The 23,297-nt window shown below is 43.0% G+C and overlaps 1 protein-coding gene across 1 annotated transcript in view; it reads left to right on the forward strand.

The window, feature by feature from the left end:
- Positions 1-22,863, forward strand: part of itga5 (integrin, alpha 5 (fibronectin receptor, alpha polypeptide)) — a 36,254-nt gene extending 13,391 nt beyond the window's left edge. The window contains 29 exon segments of the mRNA XM_034536262.1: positions 846-946; positions 1,455-1,493; positions 1,495-1,579; positions 1,673-1,734; positions 1,828-1,873; positions 1,974-2,099; positions 2,201-2,245; positions 2,495-2,538; positions 2,770-2,826; positions 3,417-3,469; positions 3,638-3,846; positions 4,411-4,602; positions 4,690-4,735; positions 5,329-5,442; positions 6,748-6,803; positions 7,212-7,369; positions 8,186-8,323; positions 11,034-11,101; positions 12,815-12,965; positions 13,115-13,207; positions 14,579-14,658; positions 14,776-14,856; positions 14,962-15,067; positions 15,397-15,555; positions 16,164-16,271; positions 18,807-18,920; positions 19,511-19,612; positions 19,692-19,814; positions 19,923-22,863. Of these exon segments, the coding sequence (XP_034392153.1) occupies positions 846-946; positions 1,455-1,493; positions 1,495-1,579; positions 1,673-1,734; positions 1,828-1,873; positions 1,974-2,099; positions 2,201-2,245; positions 2,495-2,538; positions 2,770-2,826; positions 3,417-3,469; positions 3,638-3,846; positions 4,411-4,602; positions 4,690-4,735; positions 5,329-5,442; positions 6,748-6,803; positions 7,212-7,369; positions 8,186-8,323; positions 11,034-11,101; positions 12,815-12,965; positions 13,115-13,207; positions 14,579-14,658; positions 14,776-14,856; positions 14,962-15,067; positions 15,397-15,555; positions 16,164-16,271; positions 18,807-18,920; positions 19,511-19,612; positions 19,692-19,814; positions 19,923-20,006 (2,840 nt within the window). The 3' untranslated portion in view covers positions 20,007-22,863.
- The last annotated feature ends 434 nt before the right edge of the window (positions 22,864-23,297 follow it).

Consider the following 23,297-nt stretch of genomic DNA (forward strand, 5'->3'; position numbering starts at 1 on the left):
AGATGACTGTGAGGTTGCTATGAGGAAGCCGGGCCAGAGTGTGTATGTTATCCTTGGACCCCAGTCCCTTCGCTGTTTCCACAAAGACACGGAGCAGCTCCAGGCTGCTGAGTTGGCTGGGAGGAAAGTCCAGGGGCCGACAGCCTGCTTTCTTTCTTCACATCAACATAGGTCATGATCTCTTGCAGTATCCAGCGTCAGCGCCTGTTCTGCTCTTTTGCAATATGCCTGTGGTTCGATAAAGTCTTCAGGGGGTTAAAGTAGGAGTGGTTCAGTTGATTTTGACCTCCCATTTGAACTTTCCTTAAAGATGTCAGCTCACACTCTGAAGCCCTCAGTGTGTGAGTTTATATGGAAGGTATGTGACTTCCTTGCCGAATCAATTTGTTTGCATTTCATTCTCCATTGCTGCAGAGCCACAGACGTAACATCTGTCCACCGATAAAGCAGTGTTTTTAAATCTGACTCCCCAGACCATCTGTCATGTCACCTGCTACTGTCAAAGCGCTGAAGTGGGAGCTCAGCGCTAGTGGCCAGGTGGTCAAACAGAGCGAAGGGTCAACGAGGTTAAACTAGTCCAGTCCAGTCCAAACCCGGCCAAGCCAAGATAACTACTCTCTTCTGAACAGTGGCCGAGTAGCGAATGCCATACTTTTCAAATTCTCACCCTGATAGTCTTTGCATGAAAAATTGTGTAAAGACTGGTGTTAAGCTTTCTTTCTGCCAAATGTCCAGATGTTGTCCAGGGCCTGCGAGGGGAATTCAGAAACTCAAGACCCACATGAAGGAATGCATGTTATTTCTTAGTGCTATTACTCAGTGTCATTTTCTCCTGTTTTTCCCAGGGGACCGCACCGTCCTGCTCAACGACACAGAACATCAGGTTGATTTCAAGTCCCACCAATGGTTCGGCGCCACTGTGCGCTCTCACGGGGACACAATTTTGGTAAGGTGACCCTCTCAGAGGTGATTTTGGGGGTTGGGCCACACTACAACACTGGTGCTTTCTGCTGTTAATGATTATGGCTTTCAGTGAAGCCTGCTCCACACTGTGAGAAACGGTCTTCTTTGACTGATGTCTCACTCTGACATTGTGTTCTTTGTTAGAAATGTCTCTCACACATTAAGTTGTTGTCACTGGGGTCCAGTTTTCACCTCCAGTCTCAACACACCATAAATAAATATTTGTGTGCCCCCACCGTGACGTCAGAAGATGGGCCGCCTCTTGTTTGGTCTGATAGTGTGGGTTGTGACCTGGCTTGAGTTACGGTGGTTACCCTGCTCCAGATGTACCGCTGACCTCGGTCTAAGTCTCCTTCTGAGTTCACCAGTGTGATGTTGCAACTAGAAAAACATCTCCCACCTAAAAGCTCACCCCATTCATCACCACATCTCTTCCCTCCCCTTTTCTTCCCCGACAATCCCCATCTCTCTCCACCTCCGCTCTAACCCAGGCTTGTGCCCCTCTCTACTCCTGGCGGACTGAACAGGATGTCCCCCCACTCTGACGCTACAGGAACTTGCTACCTCTCAGTCCATAATTTCACCAAATTTGTGGAGTATGCTCCCTGCCGCACAGGTAACTGTCAACTCTCTATGTGGGAGTCATATAAGGGGACATTTTGGTTATTACGTCAAATAGTTAATGATGCTCCATTCTTGCATGTTTCAGAGATCAGTGATGCGGTGGGACAAGGCTACTGTCAGGGAGGATTCAGTGCTGACTTCACAACGGTAATAACTAAGTATCTGTTAGTGAACCACCAGAGGTTTCTGGGATTAATTATTTCCTTTCCCATTATAATAATTCTGAGTTTTATCTTTCAGGATGGCAGAGTGGTATTAGGAGGGCCAGGCAGCTACTTCTGGCAAGGTATGTATGGCATACCAATTAGCCACATTAAAATAAGAAAAACCAAAGCCTCGAAATGTTCTTCCAACTTTATTTTCATTTCACTTTGGTCTTACTTCAGGTCAGGTGATCACTGCAGCTAAGGAGGACATCATCAAAGCGTACTATCCAGGCTTCTTCATGCAGTCGGTGGAGGGACAGATCCAAACCAGACAGGTGAAGGCTGAACATGATGACAGTTACCAAGGTAAGGGAAGCTATGGTGCTTTTATGATGAATGCACATTGACACATATCGTCATTTGTTTGCCATGCAAGCTGAGGTTGACATCTGTCCTCTTGTCTACAGGCTACTCTATTGCTGTCGGGGAATTCAGTGGTGATCAGGTGGAAGGTAAGTAAAGAAAATAGGGTATGCACGCACATGGCCAATGGTAGGTGATGCGTGCAGGATGTAAAACACATAACAGCAATCGCATAGCAATGCAAATATTACAGCTGGAGTGAACACAAGCTACACTATTTTATATGATTATTGAGCTGGAAACGTCTTCAATATTGGAATTCTCTTACCCTACTTCTGGGCTTGACTTGTATGTTTCCCCCACCCTTAATCTTTGCTTCATATCTCTGTGCACCTCAGATTTTGTGGCCGGCGTTCCAAAAGGACTCATGCTTTATGGTTCGGTAAGAACGCTTAATCATCGCTCTCATTTTGGCTCCCATTTTGGTGCTTTTAGGATGAAAGTCCTGGGCTTTAGATTTGGAGCCGATAATGGAAAGCAAAAAAAGAAAGATAACCACCGTAGTAATGTTGTCAAAGTGGGAACTATTTTTGCAGTGAATTCCATACCAGAGACTGTGCTTATATTAGACTGTATGAAAAGAAGTTCACCACATGTGGCTGCTGTGTTGCAGGTGTCTATTCTGAACGGAACAGATCTGAAGACCATGATTAACTACACTGGTGAGCAGGTGAGTCGGAGAGCTCCAGCCTCAGCGGAGCAAAAGCTCCTTTATGCTCAACTTCCTCTGTGTTTTTACTTCCCGGCTCTTCATTAGAGCTCTTAATTTGTTGAGGCAGTGTAAGCAAACATAATTTCCTTGAGAACGTTCTCTTAACTAGATTTTGGTGTCTTTCGTGGTTTGCTGTAAAGCTTTTATGGAGGGGAAAGTGCGGTGGCAATTTGTGCAAATGATTGTGGGAATAGAAAGGCACTGAGCTCGTTTAGACAGTGATGATTGACTCAGCTGAATAAATAAAATTGCATGTGAATTTTCTTACACTCTGGTAATTCAGACTTCTACTACAATGTGCTTTTCCAACTCAAAGCTCATGACAGAAAATTCAGGAAATTAAACTGATCTTGAACAGAAACGGCACCAAACTGGGCCTCCCCTGTTAAACCCATCGGGCCTTCGTGTTTCCTTCAAGATTCCCTTTTTTCTCGCGATGCAGAGTGCAGTATGACTGTGTTGTATTATTTAAGCACAAACTAAATATTGATGATGTTAATGTCTCATGAGGATGAGATTTTCAGTCATGGAAACCCTTTTCTTTACAGATGGGATCATATTTTGGGTACGCAGTGGCAACGACTGACGTCAACAGTGATGGGTGAGTAGTTGCCTTGCCCTCCCTGCCTTCCTTTGTTTCTTCCTTGCTGGATAATTTTTGCTGGATAATTTTCTGGCAGAGTTGAGATTGGATGCCACCATCATCCCATTACAGGTGTCAATGTGTCTGAGCATAAATTAATTTGTGATTTTCCTTTCTTGTCTCCAGGATGGCTGACCTGTTGGTGGGAGCTCCCATGTTCATGGTCCGAGGCTCCGATGGCCGCCTGGAAGAGATGGGCCGGGTCTATGTTTACCTACAGCGGGGCCCCGGGAACCTGGAGCTCCACTTACCTTACCTGACAGGCAGCCAGGTGTATGGGAGATTTGGAAGCACCATTGCACCTTTAGGAGATCTGAACCAGGATGGTTTCAATGGTAAGAATGGGGATTGTAGCAGGGGGATTGATGGAATATTGGAAGTAAAATTTGTTAGCATCTTGATTTATTTTTGGAAAGGAGTAAACAAAGGCAAGGAATTCTATTTCTTTCTATTCAATCCTACTGAAATGCTCAAATATTTACAAGTGTGATTCATTTGAACAATGGAGGTTTGTTAGGTTACTTACACAAATTCAGTGTTTCCCAAACTTCGTCTTTTTGGGGACCAACTTTTTAACAATGACAATTCACCGTTACCCAATTCATAATAGTCCGTTTTCCAGGCCTTTACTTATGAGAAGAGCACATTTTGATTTCATTCTGAATTTGCTACACATTTGTGTTTATGACCAGATAACAGCAACACTAATGACATAATCAGCCTTAGCTGTGCTGGAACCCAGCATTTAGCACAAGTTAAGCCTGAGTATAGCCCCACAGAGCCGCTGGCCTTACACTTTAAGCCTTGTTATTAAAGGAATGTTCTCCAGTACGTTAACATCTGCACAGAACTACTGTGGGTACAGTCTAATATTTTTCCTCACTTTTGCCCTTTGGCAGATGTGGCAATAAGCTGTCCATTTGGAGGGGAGGATCGGCAGGGACTGGTCTACATCTATAATGGATACTCAGAAGGACTCAGGGAAAAGCCATCTCAGGTGATAACTGGCCAGTGGGCTGCTGGTGCGATTCCTGCCAGCTTTGGATTTGCCCTCAGAGGTGCCAAGGACCTGGACATGAATGGATATCCAGGTGAGTGGGGTCGCAAGTATGCAATGGCCATCAATATATTGTTATATTTGCAGTATGTTTTCTAATTCTGATCCTTTATTTCCTCAGATCTCATTGTTGGTGCCTTTGGTGTTAATAAGGCAGTTCTCTATAGGTGCGTTGTTTTGAATCACATGTATGTAACCATAAAGTCTGTGTGTTTATTTGCTTATTCCCTTTCCTTTTCAGAAATCCAATACTCATGTCTTCAGTAAATGGACTGTTATTTTAGCCTAGCATACTGACTGGGAAGAGAGGGAAACTGCTAGCCTGGCTCTGTCCAAATCCACCCACCAGCACATTCAACGCTCACTTTAACTTACACATCTGTCTTGTAGGTCTTAGAGGTACTGGTGTGCAGATGTTTTACCTTTGGACAGGGCTAGCGAGCCATTTCCCCTAGTTTCTAGTCTTTGTGCTAAGCTAAGCTAACTGTTTGCAGACAGATGTGCGTGGTATTGATCTTCTCATTTAACTCAACATTTTTTTTTCGCTGAAGATGTCAAACTGTTCCTTTTTATAATGCCAGTGTGTATCATTTTGGTGGATCTTTTAACAGAACTGTAATAAAATATGTACAACTATATTTGTAATAGTGTATAATAACTTGAAACTAAGAATAGTTGTCAGCCCTTCATATCTACATAGAGAGCGGGTCTTCTTCACAGACTCTGGGGCTTCAATCTACTTTCTTTTTGTTTTACACAGATCCCGCCCAATAGTTAACACCAGTGCCTCTCTGACAGTTCACCCCACCATGATCAACCCTGAAGAGAAGAACTGCATGGTCACCAATGGAAACACCAGCATTCCTGTTTCCTGGTGAGTGTTCATCAACTTGTCCAGTACCACCACTTGGCTTCAGTACTGCTCTGTTGGTAACTGCAATAAAGATGGATGCTTTCTCATTTCCCCTCCATGCAACAACACTCCCATCCTGACAGGAAGTTCTGATAAGGAAAACCTTTTCCACAAGCAGTCACAGTATTTATTTGTACCTTTTTTATCTGACCTATTTTCAGAATATCTTCATATCACCATGTTTCTGTTGAGCAGCAGAGATATAAGTCGCTGAATAGCAGCATTGTTAGCCGTTTTTTTGGCCTCGACCAAAGGTGCACAGCATTCAGCTCCAGAAAAGGGGGGAGAGGAAACAGGCGACAGTTGCTCGCTGCCCGACATGGCTGACACCACGCTCGCGTGTCTGCTTCCCCCCCCTTTCCAGATCCTGACCCATAAAGGAAACTCTTGTATACACATGTGTCTTGATTACACTACGTTGCCTGGTGATGAGGAGTTTTTGGTGGGGGTGAAAAGGGAGCACAAGGGATAATGGGATGGGGAGGGGCTGGAAGGCTTTTGCTGTTGCTTTTGAATGAGATATTGTTTGGTGGTGGAACACAGCTGGGAAACATCAGGACCCGAAGACTCCCGTGAGCGTGAGCACAGTCATGCAGAAACAAGCAGAAGCTTATACATGAAGTTTATACTACTCCTCGGAAGAAGTCATAGTACACTCTGTGTCTTTTACGTCTCATTTTTCACCTCTCTTCCCTTTCCTGTGTTATATATATATATATATATATATATTTTTTTTTTCAACGCTCTCCCTTTTTCCTTTCTCACTTCTTCCAGAGTTTGCTCGGCCTCTCTTGTGTGGGTTTAATAGTTAAAGGATTGGGGGTTTTGGGTTTGCAGACTTTTGGACAGCAGCAGAGTGCTGTGCGGCTGATGTCATGGGAGAGAGCTACAGGCTTATATAGACTGCCATTGACTGGTCAGCACTGAAACCTGAGTCGCCCAATTTCACCCATCTTAACTCTCCTATTCCTTGCGTGTTGTATGTGTGTGGAAACAGAGACGAACCAATCTATCAGCTTGGCTGGCGAAAGCGGTCGGATGCCAGTGTGTCTCCAAACATTTGGCATTTTTTAATATTATGCATTGTATTCCCGTTAACGTATCGCGCCTTGTAATGTGAAACATGTAAGGAGCTGACATGAGTGGGCCATGAGAGAAAGTGAGGGCAAGCGAGGGGTCTTGTGTGTTTAGTGTATTTATACTTAATCTCTGCCATAAATGAATATGCATCCCTCATTATGTTTTTGTCCCCTCTGTCCAAAACAGTGTGAACCTGAGTTTCTGCATATCTGCTGATGGGAAGCACCTGCCAGACATCCTAGGTAAGCCAATTTTTCACATCTGCCCTTTATTAGTAGTCAGAAAATTGTCAAATAGCCACCAGTGGTAATATTTTTAAAAAACTGTAGTTTTTTTGTAATGACAAGAAAATGGAGCGCAGTGTGCTCCAGCCCCCACCAAAGTCCCACATCACAGCGCTATGTGCTCTGCATCTTCTATGATCCACCTTTTAATGATCAAACTGCTTCTGTGCTCGCTCCTCTTCCCTATCAACCCACAGTTATTGTCTCTAATTGATTCTCCCTTTATATACAAGCGTTTTCCGTGCCATTAAGTCTAAGTTGCATTGATGACATTTTATGTCCTTCAGAGTAATAATGTTTTTTTTTTGTCATGCCATGAATGCTCATTTGTGTCTGTGTTTTTGTGTGTGTGTGTGTGTGTTCCAGATTTCCAGGTGGAGGTGCAGCTGGATAGTAATAAGCACAAGCAGAAAGGTGCAGTGTGGAGGGCTCTGTTCTTGGATTCCCAGCAGCCCTTGCTCCAGAGGAGTGTGAGCGTGCGCCATGGCGAGCGTGTATGCCACAACACCAAGATCTACCTCAGAGTATGCTCTTTTTCAAAATAATATATAAATCTAATATTGTATGCAAGACATCTATGACTGTGATTATTTGTCTTGTGACTACTGTGTCTCAGCATGTTTAAAAAACTAAAAACATTGAGTAGTAGCCGTGGTTATTTTTTACGATTTTAGAATGGAAACCTGGATCCTGGGATATTCTTGACCAGCAGATTCCAATACCGGTATCGGAACGCCTCTGTTACAGCCTTTAATGATGGATCGGGTATTGGCGTGTATGCAAGTCATTGCACTGATATGTTATCACGTTACCATATCATTTACCAGCTCATTTACCAGCTAATTTACGCTACACAGGAACAACAACACGTATCACTCACTACCGGATCCGTACGTCCTGCCCGATCGCTCCTGCACATGGGCAACTCAACAGAAAAGAGAAATTAACGAGATGTCTCACATCTGTCAGCTGCTTCCATAATCAGCTGTTGCACATGCGCTTGCGAAAAGTATAACTTTAGCCGGAACTGGCAAAATGCCATCAAAACCTGTCAACTAGATAATAAAAGAAAGTTTTACGGCACTCTTCCGTTGTATATATTTGACCATGTTCACCAGACAACAATGATAGCAGTCATATACATTGTTGGTAGTATACAGCTGTTAATTATTTTTAACGGTTGTATACTACTAACATAGGACTCCTATCATTATTGTATATGTAAATGCATCGGTATTTGATCGGTACTCAGTTATCAGAATCTATATATTTCAACACATTCTCAATTGTTTGTACAAACTGCATCTGACAAAATCTCTGGTATGTTTCTTGGATTGCAGGATGAGAAAGACTTCAGGGATAAACTCTCCTCCATATATGTGGCCTTGAACTTCAGCTTGGATCCCAAAGCTGCCGCTGACTCCCACGGCCTGCGGCCCATCCTTAACTATCAGACCACCAACGTAATTGAGCAGAAGGTATTTGAACATGCACTACACGTCTTCAATCTTCTATCCAGTACAGTTAAGTGACCCTGGAGTGATCTACGGGACTGTGAGCATCAATATAGCAGTGTTCCCTGATAATGTACATGTTGGTCTTAGATTCACTCTGAGCTGATGATAAGAATATCCGCCACGTAGAGTAATCCTTCTCTGTATCACCGGCCAGCGTCTCACTGACTCTCTGTTGGCTCGGGTGGAAGAGTCTGTTCTTTTGACTGTAAATTCAAAACTACTCCGCTGGGAAGAGGTCCAGAATGTCTGGAAAGCTGTTTTCAAAACGAAAATGTAAGGCATACGTACAGTCGAGTGTTTTCCTTTCGCAGCAGGAATTCCTTTCAGCTGGCTCGGCTGCGTAACGCTACATACAGTAGGTGACTCGACACAGAAGGTTGGTAGATATTTCCGGGAGGGGCACAGCCAGGCTATTTGCTCATCTGGTTTAATTCTGTCTGCGTTTTGCCAGTTTTCATCTGGCAGTGAGTAGAGTTGGCTGAACAACACGTTGGCACCCTTTCAGCTATGGCACAGCATGCACCATATGTGAGTTCAGCAACAGCCATCAGTTTGGAGCATTTGGGGAATGGCAGTAGTTTTATCTCCCCATCTTTCTCCACTTCGTTCTCTACCGTGGTTTGTTTCTATCTTTTTGGATCACGACTGAACCCTGTCATTGATGTCCTTCCTAGATATCAAAGCTGTTGAGCCTGCAACAGATGTGGTCTTTTGCTGTACTGAGACCTTGAGACAAGCCTCAGCTAAGAATCATCCTTAAACCTGAAAACGCCCCTTTCCCCCAAACACCCAAAGAGGAAAAACCTGATCTATGTTTATGTGTGGGGAGTAGCTTCAGACACACAGCCAACATATTTCATTAATCTAGCTTTAGACTGTGTTAATGTAACAGTCTTTAAACAGTGAAGGGTGACTTTTATACCGCAGCCTTGGCCTTGATCAGACACATGATGCCTTATTAATTCCCACACATGGTTTGAGAATATGTGGCAAGCCCATGTAACATTTCAATGACTCTGCCAAGTTCTTACTCCCTTTGAGCTGGAGTGAGAATGAGAGATGTTTGATGTGTTGGGCACAGTCTCAATCTATGTCCTCTTAACCTATTCCATATGTTTCCATTAGGACTTAATACATGATTATTAATCTATTAATTGCGGTCATTCTCAGATCTTGTTCACGGGCATCTGCAAAACCAGAATGGTGTCACAATTTTAGAACTTGGAAACGGCTGAAATTGTGCATCAATAGCCTCATGAAATAGCCCCATGAACTGTAAGCTACCTAATAGTTAATAGTACCGTTTTGATTGATGAAAACAACTTCATCTAATTTCCCTCGAGCTGTTTTCTGTTCAGATCATGGTTGGTAAAGCCGTACAGCCCCGTGTGTAAAAGCCAACGCATTGGGGGGAAAAACGCAATGTGCATAGAGCAGAAAAACGAGAAACGCTCAGCAATTCAAAAGTTAAAAAAAAAAATTAGGTTAAGAATATGAAACGGTTCTTCCTTGAGTTTCATTGTTCTTAAAATAGTTACATCTGACCAAATCAGTGGGAATTTGATTATTTGGATTCCACTAATTTTGCCAAACTTGTGTTTGGATTTCACTGCGTGATGCTTGGCCTGAGGTCAGGGTTGTTGTTCTTTTAATTACAGCAATAGGCCTACGAACGTCGTTTTCTCTCCCTACACAGACCCAGGGTGCACATGTGGCCAAGTTAGCTTGGTCGATTCCATGGTGTCCATAATTGGAGCCCCTGGATGGTGTAATGACAAGGGGGGCGTTTGGCTCTCTTTAATCTCCTGCTCTATTTCTATTTATTATCCTCATCGTCATGAACATCATCACACTGTCACAGGCGCAGCGGGATGCAATTTGGTAACCAGCAGGGCTTTCCCTGCAGCTGTCCTGCCACACGTTCAGCGGTCAGCCACTTATCCAGCAGTGTTTCTGTTCCTTTCTTGTGTTTCCCTGGACTGTAATCTCTGAACCCCCACTTCTGCTTTTCAGGTCAACAGAAATATCCAATGTCTCTGTTTCTCTAGGATAAAGGCTCCTCCTTCTCCATATGATCATACTATAGGGCTGTGGTTTGCTGGGTGGCGTAGCATTTGGTGAAAGCGAGGTTTGCCACATAGGGCTGTGATGTGGGACTCTGGTGGGGGCTGGCAGCTTTGTGCTCAAGTGCCTCAAGAGTATCTTCTCTGGCACGGCATCTTAGGGCTGGACTCTTCCTCTGCTCATCATTTCCTTCTCTCGCGCCGCAAACAGAAAGCATGTGTGTGCCGGGACAGCTGGTTCAGGGGAGCGCGCATGTGCCTGTCATGACCTCACAGAGTCAGACAGTGTCCCTTTTTTTTCAAGACACTTTTTTTTTATTTATTGTCTGATGATGCAGTGATGATGTAATGTAGATGAGGGGGACTGCAGTGCAGGTGTGTGTTGGGAGGTGGGCTGGAGGCTACGCGGTGGAATGCATTAGTCATACCACATGTTGCATCTTGCTACATACATCCTGTTGTTTCCCATTAACAGACATTTGATTTATCATGTGCGCCTAATTCTCTTCACATGTAAAAGTGTGTTTTAGTCATAATCCACTCTATGATTATCATGGTATGCATTCCCTATTAACACTTTTATTACCCCCACAATGTGCATCTTATAGGCTCAGATTCTGTTGGACTGTGGAGAGGACAACATCTGTGTTCCTGACTTGAAGCTGGAAGTTCACGGGTGAGTCTGTTAATTTTTTCATACAGTATGCTTCCTAAAATCCATAGCGTATGGATTTTAGGAAACATATTAGAATGGGATGGATAATACATGGTAAACTGTGAACAGGGTCACTGAACTCTTCACCTCCATACGGTGGTTGAATTTGAGTGCTAAAGTGTAAATACAGCTGTTTTTGTTGTTCCGCTGCTTTGTTTAGTTTAGCATACCAGAGAGGGACTGTTAATAGCCCCGGAGTTGCAGTAGAGTAGGAGTACATAGTGCTCTGAAAACAGGAAGCAGCTCTGCTCTACAGGTGCGATGCGGACAGTTAAGGGGGACAGACACCAGAGATGAAAGGGAGAGTATGTCAGCTGTGTCAGCCATACTTTCCACACAATGATTCAAGAAATCTGTTAGCATTTTCCTCCAAAAAAAAAACAGCCTCCCCAATACTCCCTTCTCTGCTCTGTCATTTAGATTGTACATTCCTATATTTATCTACCATCTGCCTCCATTTCTTTCAATGTATGGCTGATCCATCGCATGTGGAACAACCTGCTGCGAGTGCACGTGAGTGCTGCGCTCCGTCCAAGTGCAACGCAAGTCAGAAACTGACCCGCAGGAAGTGTGATTGGTGCCATTTTTAAAATAATAGCTCAATGTTTTTGTCTGCTCTGTTATAAATTAAGAACGCCAAATAGAAGTACGAGGGGTTGACGGGAAAGGCTGTGATTTAGTGGAATTTCAAGATAAAGTCGTTCACGCAATGTTGTTTCTTCTTTTCCGCTGCCAAAGCACATAGCATGTTTTGTGCTGTTTTCTAATTTTGAGCCTTTGTTTGGTTTAAAAAGTGCAATGCCAGTTTAGAGGAAGACTAACGTTGACTTGTAGACGATCAGTTCCAGAAATCTTCTCTCTCCTGGCTCTTATGCTCTGCTTTATGAGAGCACGGTGTAATTAAAAGCGTCTGTGTGGCCCTCCAAATGGAATTTCTCATTGTTCTTAGCTGTGGAGAGAAGTGGAGAGAGAGAGAGAGAGAGAGGGAGAGGGAGAGAAAGTAAGGAAGGAAGGGGGAGGTGATTTTACAGTCTTTCGCATGTATGACTTTATTGCCACATAGGAAAAGTTTTCATTTAATGGTGGGGCTGTGTGAGTTGAATCGAGTGTATGTTTTTTTTTTTTGTAGCATGGCTCTTAAAAAAAAAAGAAAAAGATATGCCAAGCACAAAGCCTGAATGTGCATTAGTTTTATTAAAGCAGCAGCAGCAGTTTATTGGCCACTCTACTGCCAGCAAACGCAAACAAACAAAGACTCATTGTATTCTCATCAGCGTAAAACAATTTACTATATATAGTTAGGGTTGGGTGATATGTAATAAATCAAATATCACAATATTTCTCACCAAATATCTTCAGGGGGTAGGGTTGACACCATTGACAAAATATTCACACAATGACATTTTTGATCAGTAATGTGGAAATGATTACGAAGTAGGTAAAGGCAAATAATATACATGCTAAAACACGCTGGTGAGAAATTACATAATTTTACTGTAATGTAACATTTAGACACTTACGCCAAGACTTATCTAGTCTCATATCCCAATATCAATATAATATTGATACAATTACCAGTCTTGCATATATATATTTGTGGAAGGAGTCCTGACACTATTTAACCCTAAACATCGAGCCTATTCGTGATCCACTTTTTCTCTGTCGGGTCCTCAGGAACCGGAAGGAAGTGTACCTGGGTGACGACAACTCGCTGACCTTGACTTTCAACGCCAAGAATGAGGGTGAGGGAGGGGCGTACGAGGCAGAGCTCTATGTGGTGCTGCCCCCTGAAGCTGACTACAGCGGTATTGCCCGCAACAATGAGGTGAATAGGAATGCAAAGCAAAGAACAAACACACAACTTCTAGCAACTGATGTACTGTTTGGGTCGTGATCACGGCTGCTGGTCTTTTTCTTTCTCATATTCCTTTGCTGCAGGTCTGACCCATCATCCTCTGTCCTCTTATTTCACAGAGCCTGACCCAGCTTACCTGTAGCTATGACACAGAGAACCAAACCCGATACCTCAGCTGTGATTTGGGCAACCCGATGAAGGCTGGTACCAGTGTATGTACATCACTGTCTTCTGATGGTATTTTTTTCCAAGGATTGTGGTAAACAGTTGACACTGGGGGTGTCGCAATATACTGGTATTGATAATAAAAATAATAAAACATTGACATTATGCACAGATGATATCAATGTGTGAATGATCCAGCACCTCTGAAACCCCCACACCTCGATATTGCAATAATATTGTTATCGTGAATTATTTTTGCCAGAATAATCATGTGGTGAATATCTGATAATGTGACAACCGTAGTTGACAAAACATCATGGTATCCTGCTCTTGGTAGGAAAACGTTGAAAGCTATCACCATGTTGGGTGTGAACAGCACAGGAAAAGTCTGAATGTGTTCGGAAATGTTGTGACAGGAAGAACAGACTCCAATCTGGCCCTCAGCTGTCCGCTGGGCAATGTTCCCCTTTTTAGCTAAAGAGTCACATGTTGGCATGCTTTTTAATAGGTCTGTAGAGGAAGACTGTCAATGAAATGTTAAATGAAAGAAGAGACAGAATTCTCTATTTTAAAAACAATTTACTGTCCTTGAATATGTTCACTTGTTCTTATGGTAAAGGTCTCCGGTTGTATTGATCTGTTCGGTAGCTCGTTAAAGGGTAGATGCAGAGAGACTAATGTACCAGTTTGTGTGGAAAACAAATGGATCTGAAGTTATTGAGAAAGAAGGGGCGCATTTTGAAAGTGCCCACGTGTAATGCGTCTGTCTGTGTGCTGGATAGACGAGCAGTGCACAGACTGAAAATCACAAAATCTATCAGATGGATGAGATGAGTACAGTAGAGATGGGAGGAGTGGCTGCGAGGGAGTCCTTGAGGGGTAACATCAATATTATTTAACCCAGACCCTAAGTTTTTGTGTCTCAGTGACTAATAAGGACAACCATTTTTTAAATTGGTCCAGTATTGAGCAACTGTGCCGCAGAGTGTTCGTTTATTGAACGCCAATGCTACGCTGTGATTGGCCCGTCTGTGTTGGAGTAGGACTTAGCAAAGGGACATTTTCTCACCGGTAATTTATGTCCACTAAAGTGCTTTTTTGCCACTGACAGTCTCAGATTCATCATGTCTGACATAGTTATGAAAAGGACCCTATCGAGAAATGAAAGGTTTTTCAGTACCTTTCACTTGATTCGATCGGTTGAGCACGTAAAGTGGCTGCAGTGTTCTCAATTTCCAAATAAAGTGGTCCCGATTAGTCACAAAAACATGGGAAACTTGCTCCAGGTTCAAATCCTTTAACACAGACCCACCTCTTCTTTCTCTGTTACTTTTGAGGTAGTAATGGAAAATATCAATAGCCAAAGTGCAAAACTTTTTTCTAATAATGATTAATATGTTGGATCCTCCTCTTTGCAGCTGTGGGCAGGTCTGCGCTTCACAGTGCCACGGCTGAAGGACACGCACACAACTGTTCAGTTTGAGCTGCAGATTCGCAGGTACAACTTGCTGTCAACACACATCAGAGACGCCAACGTGTGGTTCAGCAGTGCTGATCTCCACAGCTCTCGAATTACATCAGCTAATCAGTCTTTTTCCTCTCTCGGTTTCCACAGTAAGAATGAGAATAATTCCCACAGTGAGGTTGTGCCTCACAAGCTGGAGGTGGTTGTTCAGGCTGAAGTCATTCTACAGGGGTGAGTTCAGTGTCAGGATTCCCTCATTTGAACTTCAAAGGAATTTCAGTAAGTCTCTGGGGCCTTCCTACGCATTCTCTCACATCCCTTCTTCTTCTTTTTAAGTGTGTCTCGACCAGATAAGGTCTTCTTCCCGCCGGCCAACTGGAAGGTGACCAAAAACTACGACGCGGAGCAGGACGTGGGGCCGGCGGTGGAACACATCTATGAGGTAATCAGCCATGTCGTTTGCTGTGCAGACTCATCGGGGCTGAGCAGATTGGGTCCGAAAGCAGATACTACTGTTCACAAAGCAAGTCGACTTCCCAGGCCAAAGAAAATGTACTCCAGATCACGCAGTGTGATTTATTTATTCGGGGGTTGTGCTGATCCACCTTCATGAGTGTTCCACTTTAGGTGACCTATTTGTAGATTCGGAAAATATGTCAAATATGAAAGAAAAATGTGTTGCAACCTCCCCAGCTATTACTAAAATATGTAACGATCAAGCTGCTTTTGAAGTTCCCTAATATGTTGCATACTAAAGTTTCCTTTTTCCAGCTGGTGAACAACGGGCCCAGCCGGATCAGCCACACCCTACTTGAGCTGCGCTGTCCACTCAGTGTCCAGGGTCAAACTCTCCTTTACCCTCTTGAGTTCTCCATTAAAGGCCCAATCAACTGCACCGCCGACGGAAGCATGAACCACCTCCGCCTCAAAGTAAGTGTTTCTCAGAGTCAAATAAGGCCAACTTCAGACAATAGACATCTCCCACTGGTTCCCACTCAGATGTATGATTAACAGTTGCGCCGTCCTCGCTGGTTGGCCCACACCCACTTCCTCCTCCCAGCTTTTTAGCCCCATCCAGGACACTAACCCCACCACCGCTTTGAAGTCCAAGCTCTTCCCTGTGCTCGGAACAGCTTGATGAACCACCTCACATCCAGCGCCGCGCCCCCTAATACAAAGTTGTAGCTTTGGGGGTTTTGGTGGGCAAAGCATTTCAGCGCTGCTGTTTGTGTTTACATTAAAAGCTTGACACATGTTGAGCAGGGTTGTGAGTGGTCATCTGTCATAGCTGTGTGATCTAATGTGACCCCCCCCTCCCCCCCTTTTGGTGAATTTCTAAGTGCAACGTATTTCCCTGGGAATCCATGTGGAGTGGAGATCACATGTTTTTGATTAATGACAGAAAACCTCAGGGTCATGCTCACATTAGGTCTTATATTGACAGAAAGGGCGGTGCGCTCTTCTGCCTAGTGAGGTCAGTGCCTGTGTTGTCCTAATCTGTGGTGTGTTGTGTGGGTTTTCTCTCTCTACTCCTTTAGCTCCAGCACACGTCCACAGAACCGCCTATCCTCGCGCTGAAGGCACATGAGCACCGCGTCGAGAGGAGGGACGTCCACAGAAATCAGCTGGCTCATTTGACTAATCTGGTAAAATGCTTAAAGTGTGAATTATATAAATATAACGGATTATATGCATGGATGAGCATCGTCGGGCCAAAAGGTTTAGTCTAATGTAATAGGTGACTTGTGAGTGAGGAAATGAGAACCTTGTGTTTACAGTTAAGGGTTTAATGTGGTTATGTTGTTAAAATTATGTTTTTGTCACTGGCAGAGCAGAACGTGTCCTCATTGGATTAAAAAAAAGTTTTTTACAATATAGTTTGTTGCTTTTTTTTGTTTCTTATATTTGTTGAAATTCTCTTTACATCCCAACAGCGATCAATAAATCAAATGCTCTGTCAGTTCGTTAGTGTGTGCACTTTGAGTCCTTCACAAGCTGGACAGCTGTGAGCACTAACAGCAGCCATGTTCCTTGTTTACGTTCTTGATGACAATTTTGGGGGAATGCCTTTGGAAGGAGGCCTAAAGGACTGTGAGGTCAGTGTTGCAGACTTGGGGACTTTTTGCTAGATTTAGTGTTTCTTAGAGCTACTTTCAGTGGAGTTGGCAAGGCTGGGATAAAATCTAGCTTGCTCTTGCTGGTTTCTTAAGCTTTACCCTAGCTTTAAGTTAAGCGTGCAGGTCTGGATCTAGTTTGGTGACACTGGCCCAGGTCTTACATGAGGCTCCTGGGATTGGGTAATTAGGTTATGACGCCGTTAAAACGGTGGGGTCAGAGGGCACAGGCTTGTCCCGTTGTGGTGATTAACATTAAAGAGTCTTTAGTAGTGGTGGAGGGGCGGAGAGGCTGATGGGGACGTGGGAGGCCTTATGTCAGTGATGCACTGGTTACGACACAGACTGCTCTCTAATTTTGGGCTCTGGGTGTTTTGAGGCCCCGAGCCCCCACACACACTGGCCCTATTGATCCAACCAGCTGCAGGTAGCTTTTCTCTCCGCCTCAGTCTGTCGATACCTGCTTCCACCAAAGAGGTCTTTGTCTGCGGCCTATCGCTTCTAACATGCTCGTTTATCAAGCATGTCCAATGACACCTCAGCATGAAGGACCCCATTCTCCTTTTTCCCGCATGTCTGCACTTTTTGTAGCTCTCAAGAGGAGACATTTCTGTTCAAAGTGTCTCTTAATCAAAGTGTGTTAGTGTTTAGCCAGGCTGGATGACGCTTTCACCAAGGTCATAGTGTGATCATTTAAAATGACCTGCTTGGTCTTTGAAGAGCTGAGCTATGCATAAAGGAGACATTAATGTCTTTATGTGCACTACTAATTGAAAGGCATTTCATGATTACTTGGATTATTATTTTAGTATTATAATGTCGTAGTACTCTCATAACATAAATGTTACAGTATGTTTGGCACCACTTTCTAATATGCTACCGGTGCCAACGGTTTTATGTGTTAACTAACGTCTTTATTGATGGTAACTAAATGATAATTTTATCAGTTATAAGAAAATAATACTACATTGGGGTTGCCAGGTTGTTATACATTTATCTGTCAGGCGGTCATCCTGCAGCAGGAACTTTTTCTTATTTGGTAAAGTCTTCTAATAAACTATTTTTGATAAAACCTGCAGAGTATCTGGACCAAAATTAATTTGTTAACATTTGGAACTGTAAACTGGATGGTTTATTAGAAAGTGATGACTAAACCTACTTTAGTATTACTGTATTACCAAATACAGGACCAATAGTGTTGATTTTATTAATGATTAACATTCTTTACTGTATTCTTTACTGATTTATTACCCAAATATCAGTAGCAAACAGTGTACAGCAGCTGTGCAGTTATTTTACGAAGCTGTGGGAACAGCCTCCAAGCCCCCAAGCTCCAGATCTTGACCACATAATCGCACCAGGGAGGATATGTGAGTCTTGGGTCTGAGGCATCTTTGGCACCGGTCCATGCTCAGGTCATTTCCACAGCCCTTTGTGGCCCCGGTGCCCTGGAGCTGTAAGGCGGTCTACCGGGAGGAAGTGGCTGATACGCTTCCCTGTCTGTCTGAATACCCTCATTAAGTCTTTCTAAGACTGAGCCTAAAGGAAGCAGCATTCTCTGCTCCTCCTGAGTTTGCCCTACTTGATATAATAAGTAAAATATTGTGCTCCCGCTGGAAACCCACCCGAAATTTCTCTATCTGGGGGCCGTCTGTAACACCACCTCTAAAAGACAGTGATATGTTAAATGTGCCAAGCTGAATTATGGGGATCTAATTAAGATTGTATATTTTACAGTCTTAAGAAAAATGTGCCGTTTTTAGCGGTTGGGCAATAATGTAGAGAGTTGTGCATGCTGCATTTTTACAGCCTCGTGACATTCCTTCAATCTAATTTGAAGCAGGCGTGGAATAGCGATCATAACACTGGGCTCTCTATTATATTTATTTGACCGGCAGCATGAACATGGCTATTATTTGTCCCTCCCACATTAGTTCTACCAGTTTTCACTTGTGCCTGCATGGCTTTCACCTGTATTTAGTTCCTATTGAGAAGAATGACTTGAACAAAACTGCTTTAGCATATTCAATTAACATGATCTTAACTCCTTTGTGTATGTTTCCGTAGTCCTGCTCTAATACGGAGTGCTGGGCTCTCCAGTGCACCGTGGGTTTGCTGGAGAAGGGGACGACTGCTATCCTCAAAGTGCGCTCCCGCATCTGGGCCGAGACCTTTACCGAGGTTTGTCACAGATAACCCTGAAAACCTCACCACACATGTACTGTCCACTAACGCGTGTTCCTACCAGATGACATAGCAAAGGAAGTGGCTGTGCACTAAAGATTAGTCTTTTCCCACCGGTGCCTGTGTATTTTCTCATGTCAGGCTTTGGCAGGAAGTTAGAAGCCATTTTTACAATCTCAATCGTGAAGCTGGTGAAGCTACATAGCTGCAGTAGTCAGTCTCGCATATTTGTTTGCGTTGATTCTGTATCCAAATTTAAGACTGCCAGTCTGCACAGTCCCACATATTTGCCTCAACCAATGGAACAGTTTGTAACATGATCAAGATTACAGTTTCTAAGTTTAAATTTTGTTGCTGACTGCATGCCATATTGGAGCTACACACAGACTATTCACCACCCCCTGCAACCTTTAACATTAGACATATGCATAAATGTATTGAATTCATTATCTGGTATCACACTTTATCTGAGGATTAAGAATGCTGAAGGGATTTTCTTTGGAAAAAGCCTACGGTCTCTGTCGCCACCTAGTGTATAACTTGTGGATTGCGTTCATTTTTAATCACATTTTCTGAACTTCCTTTAGAGAGCTTACAAGCATTATGTGCTGGAGTGCCTTGCCAGATACAGCGTGGAGAAGATGCCTTACGCCATCTTACCCAGAAATGCTCCCAGTGGACACAAAAAGGTATTTTAGAGGGTCTACTTCTAACAGTTGTATTGCCTTAATTATTCTTTGTTGAACTGACGACGTGTATTGTTGTCAGGTGGTGACCCCGGTGGTGTGGAATAAGCCAGATATAGAGAACTCGGTTCCTTTGTGGATAATCATCCTGGCTATTCTAGCTGGTTTACTGCTTCTGGCTCTCCTCATCTACGTGCTATACAAGGTCAGTGCTGCTTTAAACAACGATTGAAAAAAAATTATATATATATATTGTAAACTTATTAGACATCTGCTCAATTCCCATTTGCTCATTTCTAATGTTTTCTTGTAGTTCGGCTTCTTCAAGAGATCTCTACCTTATGGTACCGCCATGGAGAAAGCTCAACTCAAACCACAGGCTGCCTCTGAGGCCTAAACAACCATATTTACCAGAACCACAGCACCTGGCCATATGATTGCAAATGGAGAAGCACGATGGAACATTTAGACTGAAAGAGAAAAGCAGTTGAAGAGAAAAGTAAAAGAGAGACCACTGGAACTCCACTGTGCTGCACTAGAGGAAGACAACAATCCAAAGATCTCCAAGCCAAATGAATGTTTCTTTTTTGTTGTTGCTTTTTTAACTTATGACTTGTTTGTTGGCAGGTTGGGATTTTTACTAAATAGAACCTGTTCTCAATGCCGCAAGGCTAACATTAGACTGAACAATGAAAAAGTGACTGCAAAATACGCACAGGCGTGAGACGCCTGTTGGGTTTCCTTGTGCAGACTCTTGTGGTGGAGAGTTCTGTCATATCCCTTTTAACTGCCTTATTTTGGTGCTAATGATCTCCAGGATATGGCCACATGTAGCTCATGGCAGCCAGGAGCTGTGGATTACGCTGCCTGCTGAGGCCTGAAAGTATTCTTCTGGTATCTCCTTATCACATTATTGACGGATCGGTAAACAGGTTTCAGGTGCGAACATTAACCGGGCTATAGCAACGGCAATATTACCAGCCCAGATGTCCAGAATCCATCTGTTTTAATAGCTCTGCTTTTTAGAATACATTTCAAGTTTGACATAAGGCCCTGACCTGCTTGAGGTGTTCCCCTGATTCTTGTCTAATGCATGCTGGGATATGCTCCAGCACCTCACAGCCCTGAACCGAATAAGCGGGCGTAGAAAACGCACAGATGGATGTTTCTTAACTGATCTCTCTCTGCCTCAGGTTGGTGGACAGGGCTGGGTTGAGTTGTTTTTGCACGCAAAGGAAATCTACTGATACAATTCCACCTAAGACTGACTGACTGACCTTCCTTTGAGTTCTGATTTTGACTCCTACTGATCACTTTGTATAAATCCTGTTCGTTCATGTCCAGAGGTACCAATGCTAGCATCATCAGCGTCGTCGTGTAGTCGACTGGGACGGGACTGGAACCACCACAGGCCTGCAAAACCTCACGTTGGGCCTGAACCAGCGTGGTGCTTCTGTCAAACAAAACAAAGTGGCGTTCTCCTGAAGAATATTTGACTCCTGCTCGGTTTGAATCGAAACCGCATGCAAGCAAATGAAGCTTCGGGGAAACCACCAAGTTGAATGGCGTGACGATATCTTGAACCAAAGACGTGACAATCAACAATGTTGTAGAGAGTTTTATTCTGAGAGCAGGCGGGATCATCACTCTGTTAGTAGAGGGCTGGGCGAGACGGAGAAAATCCAATATCACAATATCTTTGACCAAATACTTTGATATTACTATTGTTGACCATTGGTGCTTTTACAAAAAATATTTACACAATGAGATTTTTGATAAATATTCATGAGTAATGTGGATATACTGACTAAGTGGGTAAAGAAACAGCAGTCTGGTAAGGTCAGAAAATGACATCACTGTAATGAAGCCTTTAAAACCAGGGAAAGACATATTATGATATCCACAATCTACGACGATATCTAGTCTCATATCACTACATCAATATAATACGATATACTGCCCAGCCCTGTTTGAGTGTGAAGGATCCATTTCCAGCTCACAGCGTGTGTTACTGTGTTATACTGTATTCCTGCCAACGTTTAGAAAGAAGTGGCGGAAGCCGACTACCAAAAGGCAACAGGGGACTGAACCGTAAAATGCTCTGTGTTGGGTTCTTTCGTTTGTTGTGTACATAGATTTCATGTGCCTTAAATGTAAATACTTCATGTCCGCGGGTAAGAGTTGGTGTTGTGTGTGTGCTTGCATGTGCACATGTGTGACTTCATGCATCCATGCATTTGTGTGAATGGCATATTTATAATTGTTTGTTTTGTGTATGAATTGGTTATTACCTTTCCCCAATGCTTAGTCCTGTTCATCCCAATCTGTAGCTTGAGATTGATGAGGGTTATGGATTCTGCATTACTATTAGTCGTGATGGCATAACTACAGTCTAGGTAACTGGTTTAACTGTATGGCAGCAGTCAAAACACTTGAAAAAAAGACTACGGCAACTGTCCAGATCCTACAGCAGAGGTGGCCAGACCTTTATGATTGTGAAACATATATGGAGTCTGGCCATAGTTTTCAAAGATCATTGCGTCTCGAATTAAAAACTAATAATAAATTCTCTATCAAAATGAATGTGGAACACTACTAAACCCATTTGACATTAGCAGTCTATTGGTGTCCCCATATATTACAAAAGGTATTTCTTTATCTGCTGTCCTTTTTAAATGAACTCAATATTTTTCCACTCTAATATGGATAATCTGCCAACTACCTATATTGGTTTCTGTTTGTGGCTTAAAGACCCACGTAAAAGGTAAATCTAGTTTAATATTAAGATGTAAGAAACAGAACAGGCAGAAATGGTAAAATATTGATTTCTTACCCAAGGGGTTAAGAAATTCAGTCAACATCTAGTGTAAAAACAATGCAATGTTCATAATGAATTGATTAGAAACCTGCTCAAGCCATATTCTAGTTGTTAAAAATTGACAGGACAAGTTACCAGCTGTAGTATGGCCACCTCAAATCTACAGGATGTCTTGTACCTCGAACAAAGGGACTAAGTGCTGGGATCTAAATGTTGTTTGGAAGTGCAATATTTATATCCACTTTTTTTTTGGTTTTATTTGTGACTGAACCAGGACTTTTTGTTTCAAAGTATGTAACGAGCACATACGCTAAATCCTTTGTGAGGTTCTGGCTTTTCACTACTATTTGCTTTCTCACTAAACATACTTCAAAGTGTGACACTTCTGATGTACTCACCACTTCGCTGGACCACTGTTTTCTTTTAATACCACAGACTGACACAACAATGCAACAACATATCTGAGCTGATTTTGACAGTTTCATAATTGATGTGCTCTGCTGTTGCGCCTGACCAAACACCGACATTATAATAACCATATGTTTTACATGTGTTTGTCTCATCATCACACTCTTTTCATATGCTTCCCGTATTGGCTAGTGATTTACAATTTGTCAAATGGTCCACAAAATCCCCATATGGTAGTTGATTTAAAACATCTACCATCTATCTGTCTGTTCTTCACTGAAAATGTTGGCCCATTATTTATAATGACGGGCTCATTTTACTACTTCCTCCATGGTTACATCAGGGGAAGACACTGGGTTTCTTTCTTTTTCATGTCTCAGCCCATTTTCACTCTCCAGGACTTCCAAAAAGAAATTGTACATATTTATGACAAGGAGAGTATTTTTTTTAAATCAAGGCTTA

This window comes from Cyclopterus lumpus, chromosome 7 (assembly GCF_009769545.1).
Source record: "Cyclopterus lumpus isolate fCycLum1 chromosome 7, fCycLum1.pri, whole genome shotgun sequence".
NCBI lineage: Eukaryota > Metazoa > Chordata > Actinopteri > Perciformes > Cyclopteridae > Cyclopterus > Cyclopterus lumpus.